At 46.3% G+C, this 19,694-nt stretch overlaps 7 protein-coding genes and 1 non-coding gene across 8 annotated transcripts; 2 read left to right on the top strand and 6 right to left on the bottom strand.

Annotated features, from left to right (window-relative positions):
- Positions 1–1,762: 1,762 nt before the first annotated feature.
- Positions 1,763–2,029, bottom strand: SETTUDRAFT_78268 (uncharacterized protein; the record flags this gene model as incomplete). The annotated part of the gene is made up of 1 exon (XM_008031994.1): positions 1,763–2,029. A coding segment is annotated over one exon (267 nt), but the record flags the coding sequence as incomplete, so codon positions are not given.
- A 309-nt stretch (positions 2,030–2,338) lies between these two features.
- SETTUDRAFT_97422 (uncharacterized protein) lies at positions 2,339–2,545 on the bottom strand (the record flags this gene model as incomplete). Its single annotated transcript, XM_008032184.1, has 1 exon — positions 2,339–2,545. A coding segment is annotated over one exon (207 nt), but the record flags the coding sequence as incomplete, so codon positions are not given.
- A 4,574-nt stretch (positions 2,546–7,119) lies between these two features.
- Positions 7,120–7,493, bottom strand: SETTUDRAFT_97185 (uncharacterized protein; the record flags this gene model as incomplete). Its single annotated transcript, XM_008032185.1, has 2 exons — positions 7,120–7,186; positions 7,237–7,493. 2 exons carry the CDS (start codon positions 7,491–7,493, stop codon positions 7,120–7,122), a joined length of 324 nt encoding a protein of 107 aa, XP_008030376.1.
- Positions 7,494–8,732: 1,239 nt separating this feature from the next.
- SETTUDRAFT_165543 (uncharacterized protein) lies at positions 8,733–9,404 on the bottom strand. Its single transcript, XM_008032186.1, has 2 exons — positions 9,120–9,404; positions 8,733–9,071 (listed from the first exon to the last, which is right to left on the bottom strand). Exons 1-2 carry the CDS (start codon positions 9,325–9,327, stop codon positions 8,836–8,838), a joined length of 444 nt encoding a protein of 147 aa, XP_008030377.1. The 5' UTR covers positions 9,328–9,404; the 3' UTR covers positions 8,733–8,835.
- A 5,511-nt stretch (positions 9,405–14,915) lies between these two features.
- SETTUDRAFT_t74 lies at positions 14,916–15,003 on the bottom strand. The gene has a single exon. It is a non-coding gene; the product is annotated as a tRNA-OTHER (tRNA).
- Positions 15,004–15,253: 250 nt separating this feature from the next.
- SETTUDRAFT_34796 (glycosyltransferase family 32 protein) lies at positions 15,254–16,192 on the top strand (the record flags this gene model as incomplete). Its single annotated transcript, XM_008031925.1, has 1 exon — positions 15,254–16,192. The coding sequence occupies one exon, from the start codon at positions 15,254–15,256 to the stop codon at positions 16,190–16,192; it is 939 nt and encodes a 312-aa protein (XP_008030116.1).
- Positions 16,193–16,962: 770 nt separating this feature from the next.
- Positions 16,963–18,003, top strand: SETTUDRAFT_23292 (uncharacterized protein; the record flags this gene model as incomplete). Its single annotated transcript, XM_008031853.1, has 1 exon — positions 16,963–18,003. The coding sequence occupies one exon, from the start codon at positions 16,963–16,965 to the stop codon at positions 18,001–18,003; it is 1,041 nt and encodes a 346-aa protein (XP_008030044.1).
- Positions 18,004–18,119: 116 nt separating this feature from the next.
- On the bottom strand, positions 18,120–19,604 carry SETTUDRAFT_165545 (uncharacterized protein). The gene is made up of 2 exons (XM_008032187.1): positions 19,181–19,604; positions 18,120–19,133 (listed from the first exon to the last, which is right to left on the bottom strand). Exons 1-2 carry the CDS (start codon positions 19,512–19,514, stop codon positions 18,166–18,168), a joined length of 1,302 nt encoding a protein of 433 aa, XP_008030378.1. The 5' UTR covers positions 19,515–19,604; the 3' UTR covers positions 18,120–18,165.
- Between the last annotated feature and the right edge of the window lie 90 nt (positions 19,605–19,694).

Here is a 19,694-nt window from a genome sequence, read left to right on the forward strand (position 1 = left end):
TGGGTAGGCCTAGGCGGTTCTTCTGTTTGCCTGTTAGGGCAAGGCGTAGAGGCCTCCTTAGCCATCTCAATTTCTAGATTATTATCTATTAGTCGTTTGCTTTTGCCTCTAAGGTCCTTTAAGGCTAGTCTTTTTTTGTTATTTTTATTATTTTGATATGTCTATGTTTCTTGCTAAATTTAAGCTTTAATAAGCTCCTGCGTTCCTATTAGCCCCTCTAGTCTTGGCATTAGAGCCTAAGCTCTGTGAGAAAATTCTTATAGGCGTGAGAAAACGAAGGAAGGCCTCCTTCTTCTCCCTACTGCGCGCTAGCGCCTTAGCTGCAGGTGTTGAAAGTGCTGTTAGTCGATTCCTCGTGGTCGGTTCTCCTATTATTATTCTAGTTTAACGTCCTTTTTCAGCCCGAAGGGCTATATAAGACGTGGTCGGTTCTCCTAGATAGCGTGCTTTTCTAGCGGTTTCCAGAAAACTCGAAGTTGGTGTTGGTGCTAAGATGCATATGTTGATATAACCGGCATTTGATAATCTCCAAGACATGATTTGTTGTATGTCATACCGCCACAACGACTCCTTGCATCCTTCAAATATGGGTTCGCATATTGTTGCTATACTTGCATTTCGGAACTTCAATATCTAATGCCGGCTACTTAGCTCGGCCAATACGTCGTCTTCACGAAAATGCCTCTTTCCCTTCCCCACAACTTGCTTTTCCTTTTCAACGTCCAGCTTTGGTAATGCAGCACCAGAAGGCCCCTCATGCTGCCGTCCCAGAATATCGTCGAGATGCTCATTGTCTGAAAAATCGTCGAGATGCTCATTATTGAAAATATTGCTGGTTGCGTTTCTTAGGTTGGATAATTCTTTAGTTAGTTTGGCATTCTTTTTTTGATACGCATTATTGATCTCCTTTAGATGTATTAATTCTTTTTCCAGCTAAGTTTTCTTTATGCTCTGTGCTACCCCTTCTTGTTTAGAATTCAACAAGTCGTTTCTAAGTGTGTTCATTCCAAGTTGCGTGCTCGTTAGTTGCTCACATAGCCTTTCCCTCTCTTCCTTTAGTTGCTGCAGTTCTGCCTGAAGATGGTTCACTTTAGTTGATGCAGTAGCTAAGTAGAGTAGTTGCTGGTGTTTGTCATGTACTACAGTCTTATTTTCTAATAATTAAATAAGAATTGACATCTCAGGCCGTATCTAAATATTTACTTAGTGTACTAAAACATTTTAGGTTTAAAAGACATACTAGTGTGATGTATTTATTAAAGAAAGCTTCCAGGACGTTGCGCTTTACAAGAGCAGATGTGATTGTCTGGCTAGATTGTAGAGGATGGTAGAACATAGTTGCAAACATCACTGATTTGTCGTGTTCGTGATCCGCTTCATGCGGTTTCCCACATCGTTTTTCCCTTGGCCACGACGTTACTCTGTCATCAACCCATATGGGGGTTTAGGGGCTTTACGAACTGGTCTCCTGCATACTCTTCAAAATATCAGCAATCTTCCTCTCGCAGTCACTTCTATTCGACTTCCACTCAGGTCGTGCCAACTTTAAGAACTGTTTGGCTTAAACCATCTCCGCATCTTCTTCCGCAAGCTTGCAAATGTTTGATGTCTCGAAGCCAACTTGCATAGCCAAACAGGCAAGTTTCTGCCACAGAGCAGGATTGTGATCCCTCCGCGCTGATTTAGGTCTTACTTCGATATTTCCTACATCCGCTTCATCAGTAATTTTCAGCCTACTCTCGAGCCGCGGTGTAAAAGACGTCATCTCAGGCCAATGCCGAAAACAAAACATCCACGACTGGAGATACCCGAGTTTAGCTCTTTCCTTTTTTCCTAGTGGTCCCGGCAAAAGCAAGTTTTTGGTCTCGGAGATTTGGACTTTGATCTCACTTTCATGCCCCCAGTAGTTTGCTTTGAACTCTTTCCATATTGGTCGCTTACTCTTCACTCCGAGAAGTTGCTTCAGAATCTTGCTGCATGGCTCCAGGTACTTTTGATCCTCGAAAAACGTGCGTAAGAACGGGATCATACATTTTTAGGACTAGATACGATTCAAAATTTCGTTTCGAGCGTGTATATCTTCCAGCTGTGGAAATATGCATCTGTCTAGCATCAGCTGCCTCACCCTAGCAGCGTCATTAGTCGATGCTAACGGTGCTAACATCTCTAGTATCGACACAGTGCGACTGTCAACATGCATTCGATACTTAGTTGGAATTATCAATTCCCAAACTGTATAGATATGTCGGAGGTAAGACTTTAATTCCTGAATTTTTAGTGAGCAAGAGCCATGACTTTAGGATTAGATTTGTACTTTTGTGCATTTTAATGCATAGAATTAATGTAAGGTTCCTAGACAGATAGGCGTCCACAGACCGGCATAATCAATCAGTGCATCAAATGCTAGTGAAAGCTTGTGGTTTGGAAGAAGTTGAGTGAGGTCTTTCCGCTTCGTCGCTGTTAAGCGAGCCCACCACTTTTTTTCATTTTCTGCATCATGAGCTCGAGCATAGCGCCTTATGTTGCGAAAAATGATACCATCTGTATATTATTGTTCATGATTGTATGATTCGTAGAGATGTGTTTCTAATGTGCGTTTGAAAGCTATGCCATCAGTCCAACGTCCAGAATACTTTCCTTTCCTTAATATCGCTTACTTGCATCTTCGTAAAGATTTACAATCCACCACTTATTGTTGTTGTCTAAAAACGCTTCTGCTGCCTAAATTCTTTGCAGGCCATTTAAACATTGTATAGAGGAGTTGAGGTCAAGCTTTATTGGTGTTTGAACGCAACCATCTGCTGTACTACAGCTGTCCTTGAAAGTCTCTTAGGTTAGGCCTTTTCTGAACAAAGCGGTATTAAAGCACTGTCTACTAATCAACCCATCAACAAAATTCTCGTGATCCAGACGACGACATCCCTCGAACTCGAAGACTTTCAGCAGGCGTTGTTGTGCTTTTTTTAACTCTTCACGATGCTTGTTGCTCAAGGCGATACCAAATTAGAGTCGCTAAAGGTCTATTTGGGCCCTCCCTAGAAATGACTTAGCTTTCTTTGCGCTGAGGGAATTTTCTGGGAGCGACATAATGGGATGTAGATAGAACAGCCGTTTCTGCTGGATGTAAGGGGGCTGCGGGGTCGCAGTATTGCTTCAATCTCATCTTCTGCACTACCCTAATCGGGACGGCAAAATCCCGTATTCGGATTTTGGAAACTGGGAAGTTCGTCCTCACACATACAACTAGACGAGATAGCCACTATTGTTATTCTAAAAAATAGAAACGAAATTGGGATCGTTGAGCTGTTCGAAACGATATTTAGCGAAGCATGTTCACTAACAATATCAATCATACAAGAAACAACATGGCACCGCAACCTTGGATTAGTGTCTTGTACTCACACAAGAATATATGTCTTTCAACTCACCGCTCTTGCTTCTAGGTTAATAGCGTAAAGGAGACTAAGACAAGGCCTTTAGTTATCTCTTTCGTCGGTGATCGAACAAAGTCTAGATATCTAGCAAGTCTTTTAGGGTACACAAAGCCCTTCGAGCGACATAGCCAAATACGTCTACAATCCCGACCAGGATATAATGATATTTCGACAATATATCTTGATTCTGAGATCTCTCTCAGGACTAGCGAGGCCCTAAACACTACCCAAAAGTTCTCCAAGCGCAGTTCCATTAACTAGTTTTGCCCAAATACTACATCTGCAACCGACTTTTTAGATCAAGTAATGTCGCATCTTCTCACGCCAATATCAAACATCGTATGCTATTTCGCTGCAGACTATGGTGGGCTCAAAGGGATCGCCTCTGCATTGGCGCAGCAGGCCATGTTACCACTGTCTCATAATCTACCCGCTCCCGTACTTCCCCACATCTTAGTAGTTACATCGACAAGCTCCAAGCTCTACAATACTTTTAGTGTACAAGAAGAGCTTAGGATGCTTATTATCAAAGAAATGAGGAGTCTCACAACCGATCTATCTACGTACACTGCAATGCAAAGGATAGATTAAAGATTTAGTAGAATCAGCCTTTTAGGATTGCAGAAGAGACAGATGCTCACACAAGAAGTGTACTAGAATCGACGGAGGAAGGGGTATCTCTTTCAACTAAAGCATATTGAAGCCTTTTCTACCCGTATAGTAGAAAACTTCTGCGGAGCCAAGTCGTGTTTCAACTTCTTACGCGAGTCGCGGCCGCTTTGTTTTGATCATAAGCAACTAAGTTCGCACTTCAAAGAAGCACTCATGCTGATGCCGAGTGCGGAATGGCTGTGGTCTGTTTTGTGCCCGCTATTAGCTTCAACTATGTTTCTCTCAAGCTATCCACCTGGCTCTCATAGTATGTTTCCCGTAGCCTATATCATATAAACCCTTACTCACGTTTAGTAGACTTTCAACCCGTAGCACTGTTTGAAGAGTTCTTTGCGGAACCTTGTAAAGAGGCAATACTAAGCTATGCCCAGGATCCAGAGATACATACAAAGTTCCTCTCCTTGATCCGAGAGAAGTTGGAAGATCACTTCCGCCGCCTTGAATTTAAGCCCAAAGTAGAAAATGCGCGGGCTCAGCACTCCCATTGTGTTGAGTTACTTTGGCCTTATCTAGCAAGCATTAAGAGTTTCCGCTCGTGCCTTTGCTACCTTATGTTTGCGCCCGAGAAGGTGCTCGCTTGCGGTCATGCAATATGCAACGTTTGCGTCTGACGTTTCGGGCAACCTTCTAATAGTAAAAGGCATAGCTACGAAATAGAGCAATGTGTTCTCTGTAGATTTTTTCAACCCACTAATCAAAGAAATTTTACCCTAATCCCACTAACTGCCAGGATACGCATTCTGTGTGTAGATGGTGGCGGTGTACGTGGTGTCATACCTTTGATGTTTCTCAAACATTTGGAAAGTCAGATAAGACATCTTGGAAGCTCCATACACGATCTGTTCGACTATGTATGTGGCACATCTGCAGGTGAGTACATTATGTCGATATTTTGCAAGGCTAAACGTGACATAGGTGGTCTAATTGCCATTGGCATATTTCTTATGCATTAGGACCTATCAACATGTCTAGATCGCTTCAAAGAGCTTTCCAAGGCGACATTTAAGGGAAAAGACTATTCTCTCTTAATATCGCAAAAATTACAACGTATCTTCCGGGCATGGGTTCAAGACCATCGTTATAACCTCTCACCAATTGAGCGTGCATTCAATCCATACTCGTTAGCAAAGATGTTCAATCCACTTTAGAACGACACTAAAGTAGCAGTAACGGCAACAAGTGTCCGGGAAAATGTGCCGTGTATTATTGCCAATTACAATAGAGGAACCAGATCAGATAATAGTAGTAAGCTCAGTTAGGGGTTTTTACTCTCATTGGACCAATCTTAACTAGTAACAGACTATTCCTATATCCGTGCAGCGAATTGCCATCATGATATGACTATCAGCGATGCGTAAGACTTTAGCAACTGCCTTGAAACAACACTCCACGCTAATTAATACTTAGAGCGGCCTGTACCTCAGCAGCACCTTTCTTTTTCAAGTCCAAAGACGTGGACCATCTGGATACTTTCCAGGACGGAGGCCTTTAGCATAACAATCCGGCTCTCCTTGCAAGCTGGGAATGTGCCGTGCTTTGGCCTGATAAGTGCCAGTTGTTTGATACGGATAAAAGCCATCTTGACCATCTAATATCACTTGGTACCGGTACATCGTCCACTGAGAAGCACCAGGTAGGTCCACACTCTCCCAAAAGAGATCGCTTTATGCGAAGGTTGCTCGGCAACTCCATGCGCCAAATGGATGGAGAAGAGCAGTGGAAGACATTTATTCGCTGCGTTTCATCCAAGATACGCCCCCGTTGCAATCGTTTAAACTTGTCGTTTCTAGGAACAGAGCCAGCCCTTGACGACGTCGCTATTATTCAGGATCTCAAAGAAGAAGTCTCAAAGCTGGTGGAGATCAACCCTCATATTGGCAAAATTAACGATACTATGATCGCTTTAATCTTTTACTTTGAAGTTGATAGTTTAACTCTGCTTGAAGGAGGCTCTTACCAATGCTGCGGAACGATATGCTGCCGACTAGCATTGGACTTCTTGGCCCGTCGAAATTTATACAAAACATTGCTTGCGAGTTATTCCTTTTTTACCATTGGAGGCTAGACTTTTCCTTGTGCCTAATTAGTGCCGCGAGGAGCCCCTATATATTGAAGATTAGCAAGTCTCATAGTTAAAAACTTGGAAGACAAACTTTCGATAGCGATCACGGGCATAACAAGCGAACCAACAATGATTAGCGGTATGCCTACCCGCTTAAGCTTAATGATCAAGGCGCAAGGGCTCTATGTTCCTTTTGGGTGCATTAACAATCGGAATGTTTGTAAAGAGGTTCCTTCTTTACCTGTCAAGCGCAAAGTAGATAACATCTAGAAATATATAGAAAAATGTTACTACGAAATTGAGCTATAGAAATCTTGGTCGACTTCGAGCAGAAAACAATAGAATCAAAGATTCAATTACACGCGAAGGAGCGGAGTAACGTGTATAAAATAGGAGTTTTCGATATCCATCACTGTTACGATTAATATACATTAATTGATATCATACTGTGAATGGAAGACGTGTAACTATCCCTCCGCTTTACCTAGCGAGTCAATGGGAGCGCAAATCACGGCCTTGCAACGTGGCGTATCATCACAGGATTGGGCCAGATAGCGGATGCAGCCCTCACCTGCCACTTGGCCTATTTTAGTAAGGTGCCTTCCAAAAGTCACTGCGAAAACTTGATGATACGAGAAAGTAAGGGGAAACATTTCCACCACCAACTCTGCATTAGCCCCAAAACATATTTACTGCTTGCAAATATGTGTTCTTAGAATTGTAAAACATACCAATCATGTACACGCAACCCTCCTCATAAGAATCGAGACCACATTGTCTATTGTGCAACAGCACTCAATTGTCCTAACAGAGACCCATGCATACCACCGTCTGGATTTTTAAGGGACCTTCCATTGACTCGCGACGCTCAAGATACAAACCTAGCTAGAGACTGTCCTGTATGTAAGGGGGTAACGCCGTCTAACTCCTCTGATTAGATTGGTTTGCTCCCTAATCTAGTGTAAGAGATCGTTCGTAAGCCTTCTTGCTAGCATTCTCACCAAGATCTTTAAAAGTACTAGATTTTTCTGACTTAGTTTCGTCCTATAGCTGAAGGAAATAACGCACAATGTATTATTTTTCGAGACTTTGAAGACTTGGAGTTCTAAGTTGCTGAGATCAACAATGGGGACCTCCCTGCAGTAAAGATCGAGGACGAGATATAGAGTGGTAGGAGAAGATGGATCTCCACATATGTGTATCCCGTAGTCTTCTATATCTAGGAGATTTTGCGACTCGAGGAAAGTCTTAACCATTCGCCCGTGCTCTCTGAAGTATTGTTCGCGACATCGGAGGACAACTCGCTTTGGAGCAATATGGCTCATCGTGGCTAACCACAGAAATGATATCGCGGATGGAGTGGATAAGGAGGTCGCATGCGATGGGAAGACGAAGCGCGACGGAAGGAAGACGAAGTGCAGCGCGAGTTAAAATAAGTGCTGGCCTGTAACCATAACTTAGAACGTGATACAATGAAGGTCGATTTAGTGCAACATGCGCAGTAGGACTTACACAACACGATGAAGAAAGGTACTTCGGCGCTCTAGCGGGTCGTTGCGGAACAGGTTGACGCGAAAGGGTGGAGTCGGCAAACATGGACAGTAGGCGGCTTGAGTAGGATGCAGTTAAAGGCTTGGCGATCGACGTGACAAACTGGACAAGCTATAGGCAGGCAAATACGTGTAGAAAGGTAATAAGCTAGAACTAGGTGAGTTCTGAAATGTTGTTTGATGAGTAGGAGATGGAGGCGAATCCACGTTCCCAAGCAGCCGCGCCTGCACGGCCACAAAGCTAAGCCACTTGCTGATCGATTGGATTACTAATTGTAGGGCCCCGCACACTAACCCAAGACGTCGTCCCTTTTGTGGTGGCGACCTGATCAGCATCGCCTGCACACGTAAAGGATAAGGGTACGACACGCTGTTCCTACTTAACCTGGCGATGAATCGAATATCATGCCGTGAGGTGATCAAAGTATATAGACTAACGTCCCTCCCTGAGTGCTGGGACACCATCGTGTGCTTGTCATTTTTTAGCACAAGCTCCGCTCATACTCTGCCGCATGTCATTAGAGCGACAGGGCGCGCTTTGGTTACGTCGAGGCTGCTGGTTATTGCCTTTTTGCTAGGCTATCGACATATTTGCAGCCATGGATCGAGCTAGCTAAGCACTAGCTCAAGCTTTCTCTTCCGACCACTATGAGACATAACGTAAATTTTAGGTAAGGGAAGAGGAACAAGTTCGTTAATCACTTTAGTATATTGCCGATACAATCTTGTAACGATTACTAGAGTGTGCTAGGAAAGCGAAGTGCCCGAAGTCGAAGTACCGCTCATTGTCCCAGCACTTAGGGATGGGCGTTAAGGTAACAAAGTTATGTCTATAATAATAGTAAGTGCTCGCAAAAGAATTGACCACGATATTTAGTAATATAATATCCATCCACCAGTAACAGAACAATTGCTGTAGCGAAAGACCACCGCGGCTCTCTCTTAACAACAACGACGATAACTAAACAGCTTAGAGAATCTCGATATTCAGTTTTTGGTCCTTCATTTCTTTTGGCTGTAGTGTTTTAATTATAGATTCCCTAGATATAAACTATGACATAATAATTATTGTATACTACGCATAACTTTATCACAAATTATACTAAACCAACTTTTATCACTCTTTGAAAAAATCAATCGCCTCAAGGACTTGATGGACCTTTGATATGTCCTCTCCACAATCTATATAAACTGCTCCTACCAGTGCCTCAACTGTCGACGCAGCGGTCTCTTGAGGCACCTGACCTTCTTGGCATGGGTTTTTGGCAATGAAATCCGATATCCCGCTTCTCTGAGCTATTTCTTTCAACCTCTTGTTTCCACATAAACTTTTCACCCTGTTATGACCCTCCTCTAATAAGGTTAGTTTCTTAACAAAAGTTTGTGTATCTGTGCACTCACCAGTACTTTCCTTAGAGTTATACCACGGCTCCAGAACAGCTTCTTGCAGAACGGAATCTCCTAACAGAGCAAGGCGCTTATTGCCTTTTGCATCACCCTGTATATCTTTGCTGGAGACTGACGCCCCTGCAGCGAGTAGTGCTTCTTCTAGCAATTCATGGTTGGAGAAATGATACTTGAGGATAGTCTCCACGGAACGCTCGGTCATTTTCACGATTATAGAAGAGATAAAGTGAATAGCTGTGGTTCGTAGAAGCTGTACACCATAGATAACTACTTCTCATCTAAAGAATAATCAAGTGTCAATGCACCTACTTTATATGCGTAGGCAACTACTAAGAGGATTAAAAACCCCTGTCATCGTGCCATTGCTTTTTTTGAAAATTTTCTGAACGTTCCATGTTTCTGTTCAATCCCCAATAGTAATTAAGACTATGACTAACGTGTACCAGACTTATAGAACTCCGCACTACGCTTACCCACGTAACAAACAGGACGATTACTGATATTACGACAGCAAGATGACGTACTACGCACTGATTAACTACACTAACTTTCAGCTACGTCAAACCTACCACATAAAATGAGGGTGTTTGATGTGACGCTGAGCAGTCTCTGGTTAGAACAGCATCTCATGACACTCATAGCTGCCAGGTAGAAATCGGCTGGGTTAAACTAAACTAATTACACTGACGTAGGGTAGATACTCTGCGTATTACACAGAATGGTAGCTATTTTGCAAGCAAATGCATGCTCATGAGATCTTGTTGTCGTGATTATCACGGATGATGACAATGTGCATGTCCTAAACGCATTAGTATGAGCATAAACATAATTATGGCCAGGTGATAGCGAGCGCTTGTCCAGGCGTGCGGTGTAGTACACCATGTCTAGGTGTAACGTCTATCCTTGCGTAGCGGGACACCCTGCGTGACGGGACGCTACAAACACTCCCTAACATAATAAACTCAACAGGATAGAGGAATAAATACTCTCAGAATAGCAGCCTTAAGCTATTAAGTCTATCGTCTCTTAACGTCCTCTAGAAATAGGTTTAGCTTACTGTGCAATACGACAGTCTAGTACGAGCGTCACGCGACCGCCTCGCTTTAGCTAGCAGTAGATGCGTTGAAAGCTTATGCATCTTGTCGAAAGTCTGTTAACTTACAACTTATTACATCATTGTCTTATTCCAAGCACTGCGCTTAAGCTCGAGAGACCGTCGTGCGTCTGTGCTGAATGCAAGTCTGCCTGCTAAAAGTGCTAGATAGGGAAGGCCCGCGCACCGAGCTCGAAGCAGCTTAGCTGTAATCTATCGCTGCTGATGCTACGTCTGTGGCTGTGTGGCTGAGTGGCTGTGCGACGCTTTTGCCAAGCGCTTCAGGATACCCGAAAAGACCCCAGCGTTTAGCTCATGTCAACAAACAAGCCCAGCATCAAACCCTTCTAACACAGCCATCGTGCAACTTCAATATGCAGTGCAATAGGCGACTTTAGCTAACGCGAAAGCTTGCGTGCTATAGAGATACACTATCGCGCCGCCCTACAGCTCCACAGACCCGCCGTTGATCCCTCGTCCGACCCACCACGTCCTCGTACTTTTCGAGCACATCGTAACCGATTTCGCTAGCGCAGTCGCAAAATAAGAGGCATCAGAGTCATGTGGTACACGCTTTTTACATCGCCACGAAATTGATCTTAATACTTGCGTTTGCAGCGATGGAAGCTCGCTGCCGCCTGCGCTTATCTATGAGGAAAAAGCTAACTAGGGGGTTTGTGTCGCAAACTCAACCTCTGGATGGATAATGGTTGTAATCCAAGGAGGGGCACTACCTGCACTGTCTGTACTAAGCCTATTGTGGTAACCTGCATGGACGCGCAATGACCCAGGACGCGCAATGACCCAGGACGCGCAATGACCCAGGACGCGCAATGACCCACCCCACCAAACTCAACACCTACACAAAATACCTTATAACTCTACTAATATGGACTTAACTTAGGAAGCGATTAAAGAAATTAAATTGCGCGAACTAGGCGTATCTTTTAGCTATCGCTAAGTTGCAAAAAGGTTTAGCATTAGCTATTATACGCTCGCTTAAAGACACTAAGGCAAAACTTAGCCTCGCGCGCTCGCCTACCTCTCTATCTACCTATAACGCGAAAAGGAGCTTGTATAGTACATTAAATCCCTTGCTAAGAGGCGTACACCACCTTCGCGTCTAATAATACGCCATCTTGCGTCATCCTTGCTTAGTAGAGACGTTTTAGAACGCTAGGTTTCTAGGTTCCTCTGCAGGAACTCCTCTTATCTCATCTCTCGCTGGTAGAGTCCTATAGACTAGAAGCGTCACAAGGCTAATTTAGCAACTAAGTATAGGTTGTACTTTAAGCTGTTACACAATAAGATAAAGGAGTACAATATACAGCCCTCTTACATCTTTAATATGAATAAAAAGGGCTTCTTACTTAGAATCCTTAGAAGGTCTAAAAGGATCTTTAGTAAGAGGCAATATAAAAGAGGAGGAGTTGTTTTAAGCCTACAAGATAGCTCTAGAGAGTGGATTACAGTCCTAGCCTGTATCTGCTTAGATGGTACACCTCTTTCTCCATCTCTCATCTTTTAGTTAGATGCTGGAGCTCTAAAATCAGCCTAGGTAGAGGCTATTAATCCAAACAAGCACTCAGTCTTTGTTACCTCATCGCCCTCTAGATGGACTAACAATAATATAGGCCTAGCTTGGCTTAAAGAGGTCTTTAAAAGAGAGACTGCACGCTACGCTTGAACTAGGTACTAGTTACTTATTGTTAATGGCCACTTATCTCATGTAACTATAGATTTTCTAGATTATTGCAACAGCTATAGGATTCTAGTTGCTGTATATCCTCCTTATTCGACCTATAGGCTTTAGCCTCTTAACGTTGGGATGTTTGGGCCTCTAGCGTCAGCCTACTTAAAGGAGTTGTCAAACTTCCTCTATTAGAGCTATGGAATCCTTCCTCTAGCAAAAGGAGACTTCTTTAAGCTCTTTTAGAGGGCTTGGGGTACAGCTTTTAGAAAGGAGACTATTATAAGCTCCTTTAAGGCAACTAGCATTAACCTACTAAATGCTAAGGTTATTCTCTAAAAGTTTTAACAAGAGGCCTCTAGTTTAGATGAAAGCTCTTCTTCTGTCCTTAGTGGAGATGATTGGCTTAAAATTAAGTCTATTATACGCTGGGAGGTGAAGGATTTTAATAATAAGGAGGTAAAAAAGCTTCGCCGAAGCCTCTATGACTGTAACGGGCTGAACGCCCTTTGGATAGCTCCTCGATGGAATCTCGGGCCAAGCTGCGCGCGCACCATCTGAACTACGTTCAGACCGAGCAGCGCTCAGACAACGCGCTCAGATACTCCGGCATAACCTTTCTCCGATAAGTAAATAAACACCACGTAAGCAGAGTAGATAGCTCCTTATCGAATACAACCTCTTGTATACCTCGCGATTGCTCCCCGGAGCGCAGCCCCTTACAATTACCTCTTAGCTTAAAATAGTATACTTAAAGGAGAAAACTAGGGCTTAAGGGAGGCTCTAAAGGTTAAAAAGAGACACTAAAAGAAGAGCTACACGCTTTAACTCAATAGGCCTGAGGAGTACTATAGAGGAGCTGTCTTTTGGTCTCCTAAGAAGGTTCGCCAAGCCAAGGAGGATGAGATGGAACGACAACAAGAACAATAGCAATTACAACTCTAGAAAGCTAAGAGATCTAAGTTAAGGAGACAAGCTTAATTGTACAAGCTTCAAATAGCCCAGGAGAAGCGTGTTGAGAGAGAGAGGCTCAAGGAGGTGAGAGAGAAGGAGAGAGCCGCCAAGGTGGCTCAAAAGGAGGCTCAAAAGGCAGCCCGGGAGGCTAAAAAAGCTATACAATTATCCCAAAGGGGTAAGCGCAAAGCCTTATAAGGCTCCTCTTAAAAGCAGAAGCGTTAGAAACGTGTTGTTGTTAATTTATCTTATGTATAAGCTAAGGTGGCTGCACTAGCTGTCCTAACTTAGACCACCCGCTACAGCTGCACTACTAAGCTACTAAGTAGATACAAGTAGCCTATTATAATCGCAATGCTATAATTACTACAACACTATAAAATCTTGTAATAATAGCGACTGTAGGTGGCTGTACAGCCTCATCTTTTGCAATAGGTTTTTTAGTGGGGTGGGTCATTGCGCGTCCTAGGTCATTGCGCGTCCATGCAGGTTATCGCTAGTTAATCTAATAAAGAAATGCAGAAAATTGTTGTTGTCATTCTCTCAGATTACACGCACTACAGCTCGTCTTGACTCATAATCTAATGTCGTTATACACCCTTACTATGTACTAATTGCCTTTGTCGTATGAGAATCGCGACGTTGTCACGTCATATGATATTTAGGTTTACTATGGCCGAATACATACACTATTGAGTTGGCGCGAGGCTGCGGTCCGTCTTAACTGGATAGGATATCCTAAGATGTGGGAAACTCATCAGCGCTACGAAATGACGCTCACGTGACCAGTTGCAAAGCTCCTCTCAAACCCCTACAACAACTCGTATCATTCCATATTAGCTCCATCCTCCTCTCAAAATCTATAGAGATAATGGCTACCCTCCAGCATCAAGTCGAGCTCTGCAGCAGTCACGTTGTTGAGCAGGTTGCAAGGAATGGATAGGGAACAATGCCAAGACCAGCGCTTTGAAAAGGGATACGAAAGTGAGGTTTGACATGACTCGTAGGGAGTAATGACCAGGCTTGCATCTATTCTCGGAACTCCGCACATGGGCTACACGTGGAGCTGAATCACTTCCTCGGGTGACCTTGGCTCTCATGCTTGTTTCGACACTGGTGCTTGGGCTTATCGTTGCTTAGGTCAGAGTGGATGGGTACTTTAACACTTAATTAACTGTTGATACTATTGGCTTGGCCCGGCAATGAAGGACATGAAAAGGCCACGGGAGTGCTCTTCCACACAATGTTCACCTCGCCATAATTATTCCGCTTTTGTGGTCAAAAAGCCACAGCTTACCATCCTGAGATGCGATGGTCAGGATCAACATGAGAGGTAAAAAGCCATCTACTCCGCGCTGTTCACAGCCCCCTGTCCTTGCCCGTTCATGCTCGGGCCGTTGGACTTGGATCATGGCTTTACCTGGGTCCAGGACATGGGGGACCATTTACACAACAGGTACGTATGCGAAATTCCGCTTGCGTACGTGTCTGCTTGAGTGCAAGGCGACGGTGGAAAGTGGACGTGGGCGCGACGCGACGCGAGGGGCAGAGTGTGTTATAACAGTAATACTGGGCTCCGCCATGTCAGCACTTGTGTGGAGAATGGGTAATCATGTCTTGGCCCAGGATGGCAGGCGAACGGGCCCCTGAGACGCGCCACTTGTCAGTGTCACTTCGCGACCCGCTCGTACCCGACCTGGCGCTTGATAAACGCATACTTGCCCGCGTAGAATGCGGCCAGCAGCTCGTATTTTTTTTATTGTAGTTTAACGTCCTTTCTCAGCCCAAAGGGCTATATAAGACGTGCAGGCTTAAGGCCTGCAAGTAACTACGTAGGCTAGAATTTAATCTAGGTACAAATTGAGTAGGTACAATGTAGGGGGTTATCTAAATGAAGGTGAGGCTCGTAGCCTAGTAGTTTTTTAGTGAGTAACTCTCTCAGATCTTTCACTTTAAATGAGTCTTCCTCTCAAGTTTTAACGAGTAACTCTCTCAGTCGAATAGGTAGTTTAATGAGTAACTCTCTCATGTGGGTGGACCATAAATATGGTTGTGAGGGGAGAAGGATTCGAACCTTCGATCTTTGCTGACGTGAAACAGCAGAAAATTTTCCAGGCGCTCCACCACTGCGCCATCCCCCCCAGCAGCTCGTATTGTGGCTGCAGTTTGCGGCTCAATTAAGGCAGGGCTGAAATTTGCACAAAGCAGTTAGTGTCCATGGCGCACTATCGGACGTGCCGCCGCGCCTAGTCACTCTTCCTATATTACATGTACCCGCCCGTTCGGCGAGACAGTGAGATGATGAGCCAGGTAGGTTTACGGTAGCTTTATGCTTTCCGCCCTCATTCCTCCTCTCCTCTTTCCCTCAAGCTCTTCGTCTCGACTTTCATCATGCTTGCCCGGCCACTGCAGCTACCCAGAATCATCAACTATGCACTGCTTGCGCTGTGCATGGTAGCGCTGACCTACCACTTGTTTTACAGCAAAGGCCCGTTGTTTCGCTACACATCGGGCCCTTTTGCGGTCCCGCAGCACGCTGGAATCCCCAAAATCATCTGGTACAAGCTGGGCCCCAATGGCCTCTCGGAAGCGACGCAAAACTATACAGAGACCGGTATCCAGCGCAACCCGGGCTACCGCGCCCAATTTGTAACAGATGGGAGCGACGATGACTACGTTCGCAAAACCTTCGCTTTCCGCCCAGACATTGTCGACACATACCTCGCGCTACCCGTCCCCATCTTCAAAGCCGACATGCTGCGCTACTTGTTGCTCTGGGACCAAGGCGGCATATGGTCCGACCTGGACGTGTCTTGCGAAAGTATTCCCATAGAGGAATGGATACCCGCCGAATACCAGGGCAAGGCGGCGCTTGTCGTGGGCTGGGAGTTCGACGCAGGCTGGCCGGAACCCTACGTCCGCCAGTTTGCTAGCTGGACAATCATGGCCAAACCACGGCTGCCGCACATGCTACAGGCGGTCGACCAGATCCTCGAGAGGTTGCGGGAAGAGACAGCCGAGCACAATGTCACAATTGCAAACGTGACCTTGGAAATGATGGGCGATGTTGTGGATTTTACAGGTCCACGGCGCTTGACGAGCGGCGTCTTCGCAAGCCTGGAAAAGACGCTCCGACAGACCATCGACACAGAGAAATTGAAGAACCTCACGGAGCCGCGACTCGTCGGCGATGTCTTGGTGATGCCCGGCCACTCATTTGCAGCATCTTCGAATACGTACCCACCGGAGCTAAAAGCACAACTACCGCCGCAACTGGTGACGCACCACTACGCTGGATCCTGGAAGAACGACAAGGGAGGGGAACAGTAGAAGAAGATACGGTGTCAGTTATGCAAACTGCATCAAAACATGACTTTGAGTCAGTCTACATGTTCCTCAGGGATCCCAGTAGACCAGCGGCATACGAGGTTAGACCTATCTGTGAAAAGAAGCTTATGTTGCGTTGTCAACACGGCTCGTGCAAGCAGCGCAGTCTGCTGCTTCCATGCCGGGACTGACCCTACGACGTGCGGGCAAGGGGCTAGGGAAAGAAGTAATAGGTTGAGAAATGAGGATTCGCGCTGCTGGCCTCGGTGGCAGGTCAGCGCGTATCATCGACACATGGCTCGTGCAGCTGAACAGACGCTGGAAGCTCCATGGTAGATTCGGTAGACGAGCAACTTGTTGAGGATTCCACGGCATAGCTGGAACCAACAGGACTGAAATGCTGCGACGTTGCGGCTCTGGAGCCACAAGAGATATTGGCCTACGTCAGAGGTTTCCGAGAAGCGAGTCATATGGCGGCCCACCTCAACTTGCAGCGTGTTTACAGAGGCTGATATATAAACATAATTACTTCAAGCTCTATGAAATTCAATTTCTTGTGAGACTCAAGAGTGTAGCACGTGTCTGTAAGAGCAACCAAAGGATGAAATACGGCAATGGCACCACGTAGCCACGATGACAGCATCATGTACCCTGTTGTTCTGGGCCCGTGCACCAGTTCACGTCCCTTACCTTGTATCATGCAAGGTATTGCTTAAACTACAACAAACCACCAAAGTTTGCACATCCTCCAATCCCCTCGAAAATCATCAGTCATGGAGCACAACGGCCCGCACCCATCCGCCCAATTCGAGGGCTACTACTCCAAGTTCGACCTTGCATCTGGCGCCCACATTGTCTTGATCATCTGCTCTGTACCCAAAGCGTCCTCACGGCCGCACATGGTCTCATTTACCTACTATCCAGCATCCGGACATCCCATCTTCCAGCGCGACCACTTTGTCAAGAACATCTCGGCCATCGTCAAAGATGCCAAGACCAAAGCCTTCGAGGTGCAGATCCCCGGCATGGGCACCATGCGGACCGACGCCAACGGCCAAACAAGCTACAAACTCGCCGCCGAAGACGGCAGCTGGAGCCTCGAAGCCCAGTGCAACGACTACACTGCATGGAGCCCCAGAAAGAATTCTCCGGAAGGCTGGCTAATCCATCTCCCCCTTCCACTCCACTGGCACGTGCATTCCCTCTGCTCCCCAGCTACCTTTACCCTCGACATCCCCGCTCTCGGCGACGCCTTCCCATCAGCAGACGGCGAGTCCAGCGCCACCATCCACCAGGAGAAAAACTGGGCCCATAGTTTCCCAGACGCGCACATGTGGATGCAAGCCTGGGACAATGAGCACAAGCGCGGTATCTGTCTTGCTGGCGGCAAAATCCTCTACAACACCGCGTACATGATTGGATATCGTTCTCCCAGCCTCGATCTCGACTTTGTACCCCCATTTTCCGTGTCCTATCTCAATCTCTTCTCGCCCTTTATGAGCGTCAAGCAGGACTGGGGCAACCGGACGTTTTCAATATGGGTGAGTAATTACTTGTATATGATGGAGCTGAAGGCGACTGCGCCAGAGGACAAGGGCTGGTTTGGGCTTCCCGCTCCGTTTGCAGACGGCCATCGCTTGAATTACTGCAAGGAGAACTTTATGGCGACGGTCGAGGCCAAGATTTGGAAGAGACAGGGGTGGTGGCCGTGGAGTGCGTGGCAGGAGATTAGGACCGAGAGGTGGGAGGGCGCGAGCTTGGAATTCGGCGGAGAGTATTATCCTGAGAGGGGCGAGAGCAAGAAAGACTTGTGATGTGAGGGAAATGAGAGAGACGGCTGCGTAAAAAAGGGGGTTCAATAGCCTTGTTACCAGCTTGCATGCTGATGCATTACGATGTATGATATTGACGGACAAAACAACATTGGTTCTCAAGACAATTTTAGTACTAATACACTGTTCAAATCTAACGATAAATTACAACTTTGACGTCTTCTTCTCTCGCGGCTTGATGAGTGCATCCAGCTCCTCTATGAACCGCTGGGGCATTACGCTCCTCTCTATGCCCTGTTTGCCATTCCATTCCTCCTCCGTCTTGCGCTCCCAATCCCGGTACCTCTCCATTTCCTTACTGATCCATTTGCCGATATGGTCTGCACTCTCGTCGACTTTTTCCATGGGAATCAAGTGTCCGGTCCCCTTGACCGTGACATTTGCTACACGGCCCTCTGCACGGCCTCCGCTGCCGCTGACGCCAGATCCTGTCATGCGCATCTTCTCTTCAATGATGGCATCGTTAGTCAAGAAGGAAAGTTCGCCAAAGATGTAGAAAACCGACGGGCGGAGCGACGGTAATTGGTTGAAAACAAGTGTGCTCTCGCCGCGGTAAAACGGCGTTTGGGGCTCATCGCACGGCGTCATGTCTGGGTGTGTCCTCCTGTTCACTTTTGGATTGCTCAATGTGAATTCGGCTGATGATGGCTCCTTGTCTCCCGGCCTTGCGGTAAAGTTGCTGCGCAAAAAGGTCATCACTTCTTGGTGCTTGGTGGTTGTGAGGGTAACCTCGGGCTGCTTTCCATCGGGGAACAGTTGTGTCGGCATGTCCCGCAGTCCGTTCTTGACCCAAGCATCCAGTACCCGCGGGTCCCAGGTCTGGTAGAATTTGCTCTTTGCGAAGCTGCTTGCGGCTTCTTCGCGCGTTGGCCAGCGCTCGCGACGTCTTGCTGAGGCGGCTGCTGGCGAGACGTTGCCAAGAATCGAAACTTTCCCCTGAATAACGGGGTCTACGAGAACCAGCGTCTCAAAAAGCGTGGGATGAAGGAGAGCAAGATTGGCGAGTTGACAGCCACCCATGCTGTGGCCGACGCCCACAATAGGGCGAGGCATTTGGTCGCGGAAAAGGTTGACCATGTGGAGGAGATCTCTGCTGTGATCAAGCCAGGCGGCTGCACTGAGTTAGCTGTTAATCTTGCAGACGCGTGGGTTTTCATACGGTCATTTCCCAATTTGCCCTCATTCAGAACGCCGCTCCAGCCCTGGTGCACAACATCGGCTATCCAAATGCCACGGATACCAAAGCCCTGTTGCTCGCATCGCTTCAGGAGCTCATTCCACAGCGGTTCATATAGCTCTTTTGCAAACCCATTCGCATGCGCGGCAATGATGGTGATGTCGCCAGGTTTCGGGCTCGTGTTGCGCAGCGGCGTGTACTGCTTCACTGCCAGGTACAGGACATCGTCCTGCTTGTTTGCTGTTGCTCGTGGAAATCCACGTATATGCGATGCTTCTATCTTGTGCTCGTCTATCCGGAAGTAGTTTGAAGACATGATGGAACAAGAGATGACCGAGGCGCGACCACCGTCTGCTCCAGAGTACAAGGGAATGCAAGGAAGGGAGTGCTAGAGGAACAGAGAGAGCGTGCGATTAGGGGTCGAAAAGGGTTGTCTGGCTGCGCGCGGAAAGAAGATAACAGCAAGCGCGGTTTGATGCTCAGGGTGTCGTGACGA

Source organism: Exserohilum turcica, assembly GCF_000359705.1.
Source record: "Exserohilum turcica Et28A unplaced genomic scaffold SETTUscaffold_7, whole genome shotgun sequence".
NCBI lineage: Eukaryota > Fungi > Ascomycota > Dothideomycetes > Pleosporales > Pleosporaceae > Exserohilum > Exserohilum turcicum.

Excerpts from the sequence above, each read along its gene's own strand:
- SETTUDRAFT_165543 (XM_008032186.1), bottom strand. The coding sequence starts at position 9,327 with ATGACCGAGCGTTCCGTGGAGACTATCCTCAAGTATCATTTCTCCAAC. Across the intron at positions 9,072-9,119 it reads TAACTCTAAGGAAAGTACTG|AGGAGGGTCATAACAGGGTG; the intron begins GTGAGTGCACAG and ends TAACCTTATTAG.
- SETTUDRAFT_165545 (XM_008032187.1), bottom strand. The coding sequence starts at position 19,514 with ATGTCTTCAAACTACTTCCGGATAGACGAGCACAAGATAGAAGCATCG. Across the intron at positions 19,134-19,180 it reads GGGCAAATTGGGAAATGACC|CCGCCTGGCTTGATCACAGC; the intron begins GTATGAAAACCC and ends AACTCAGTGCAG.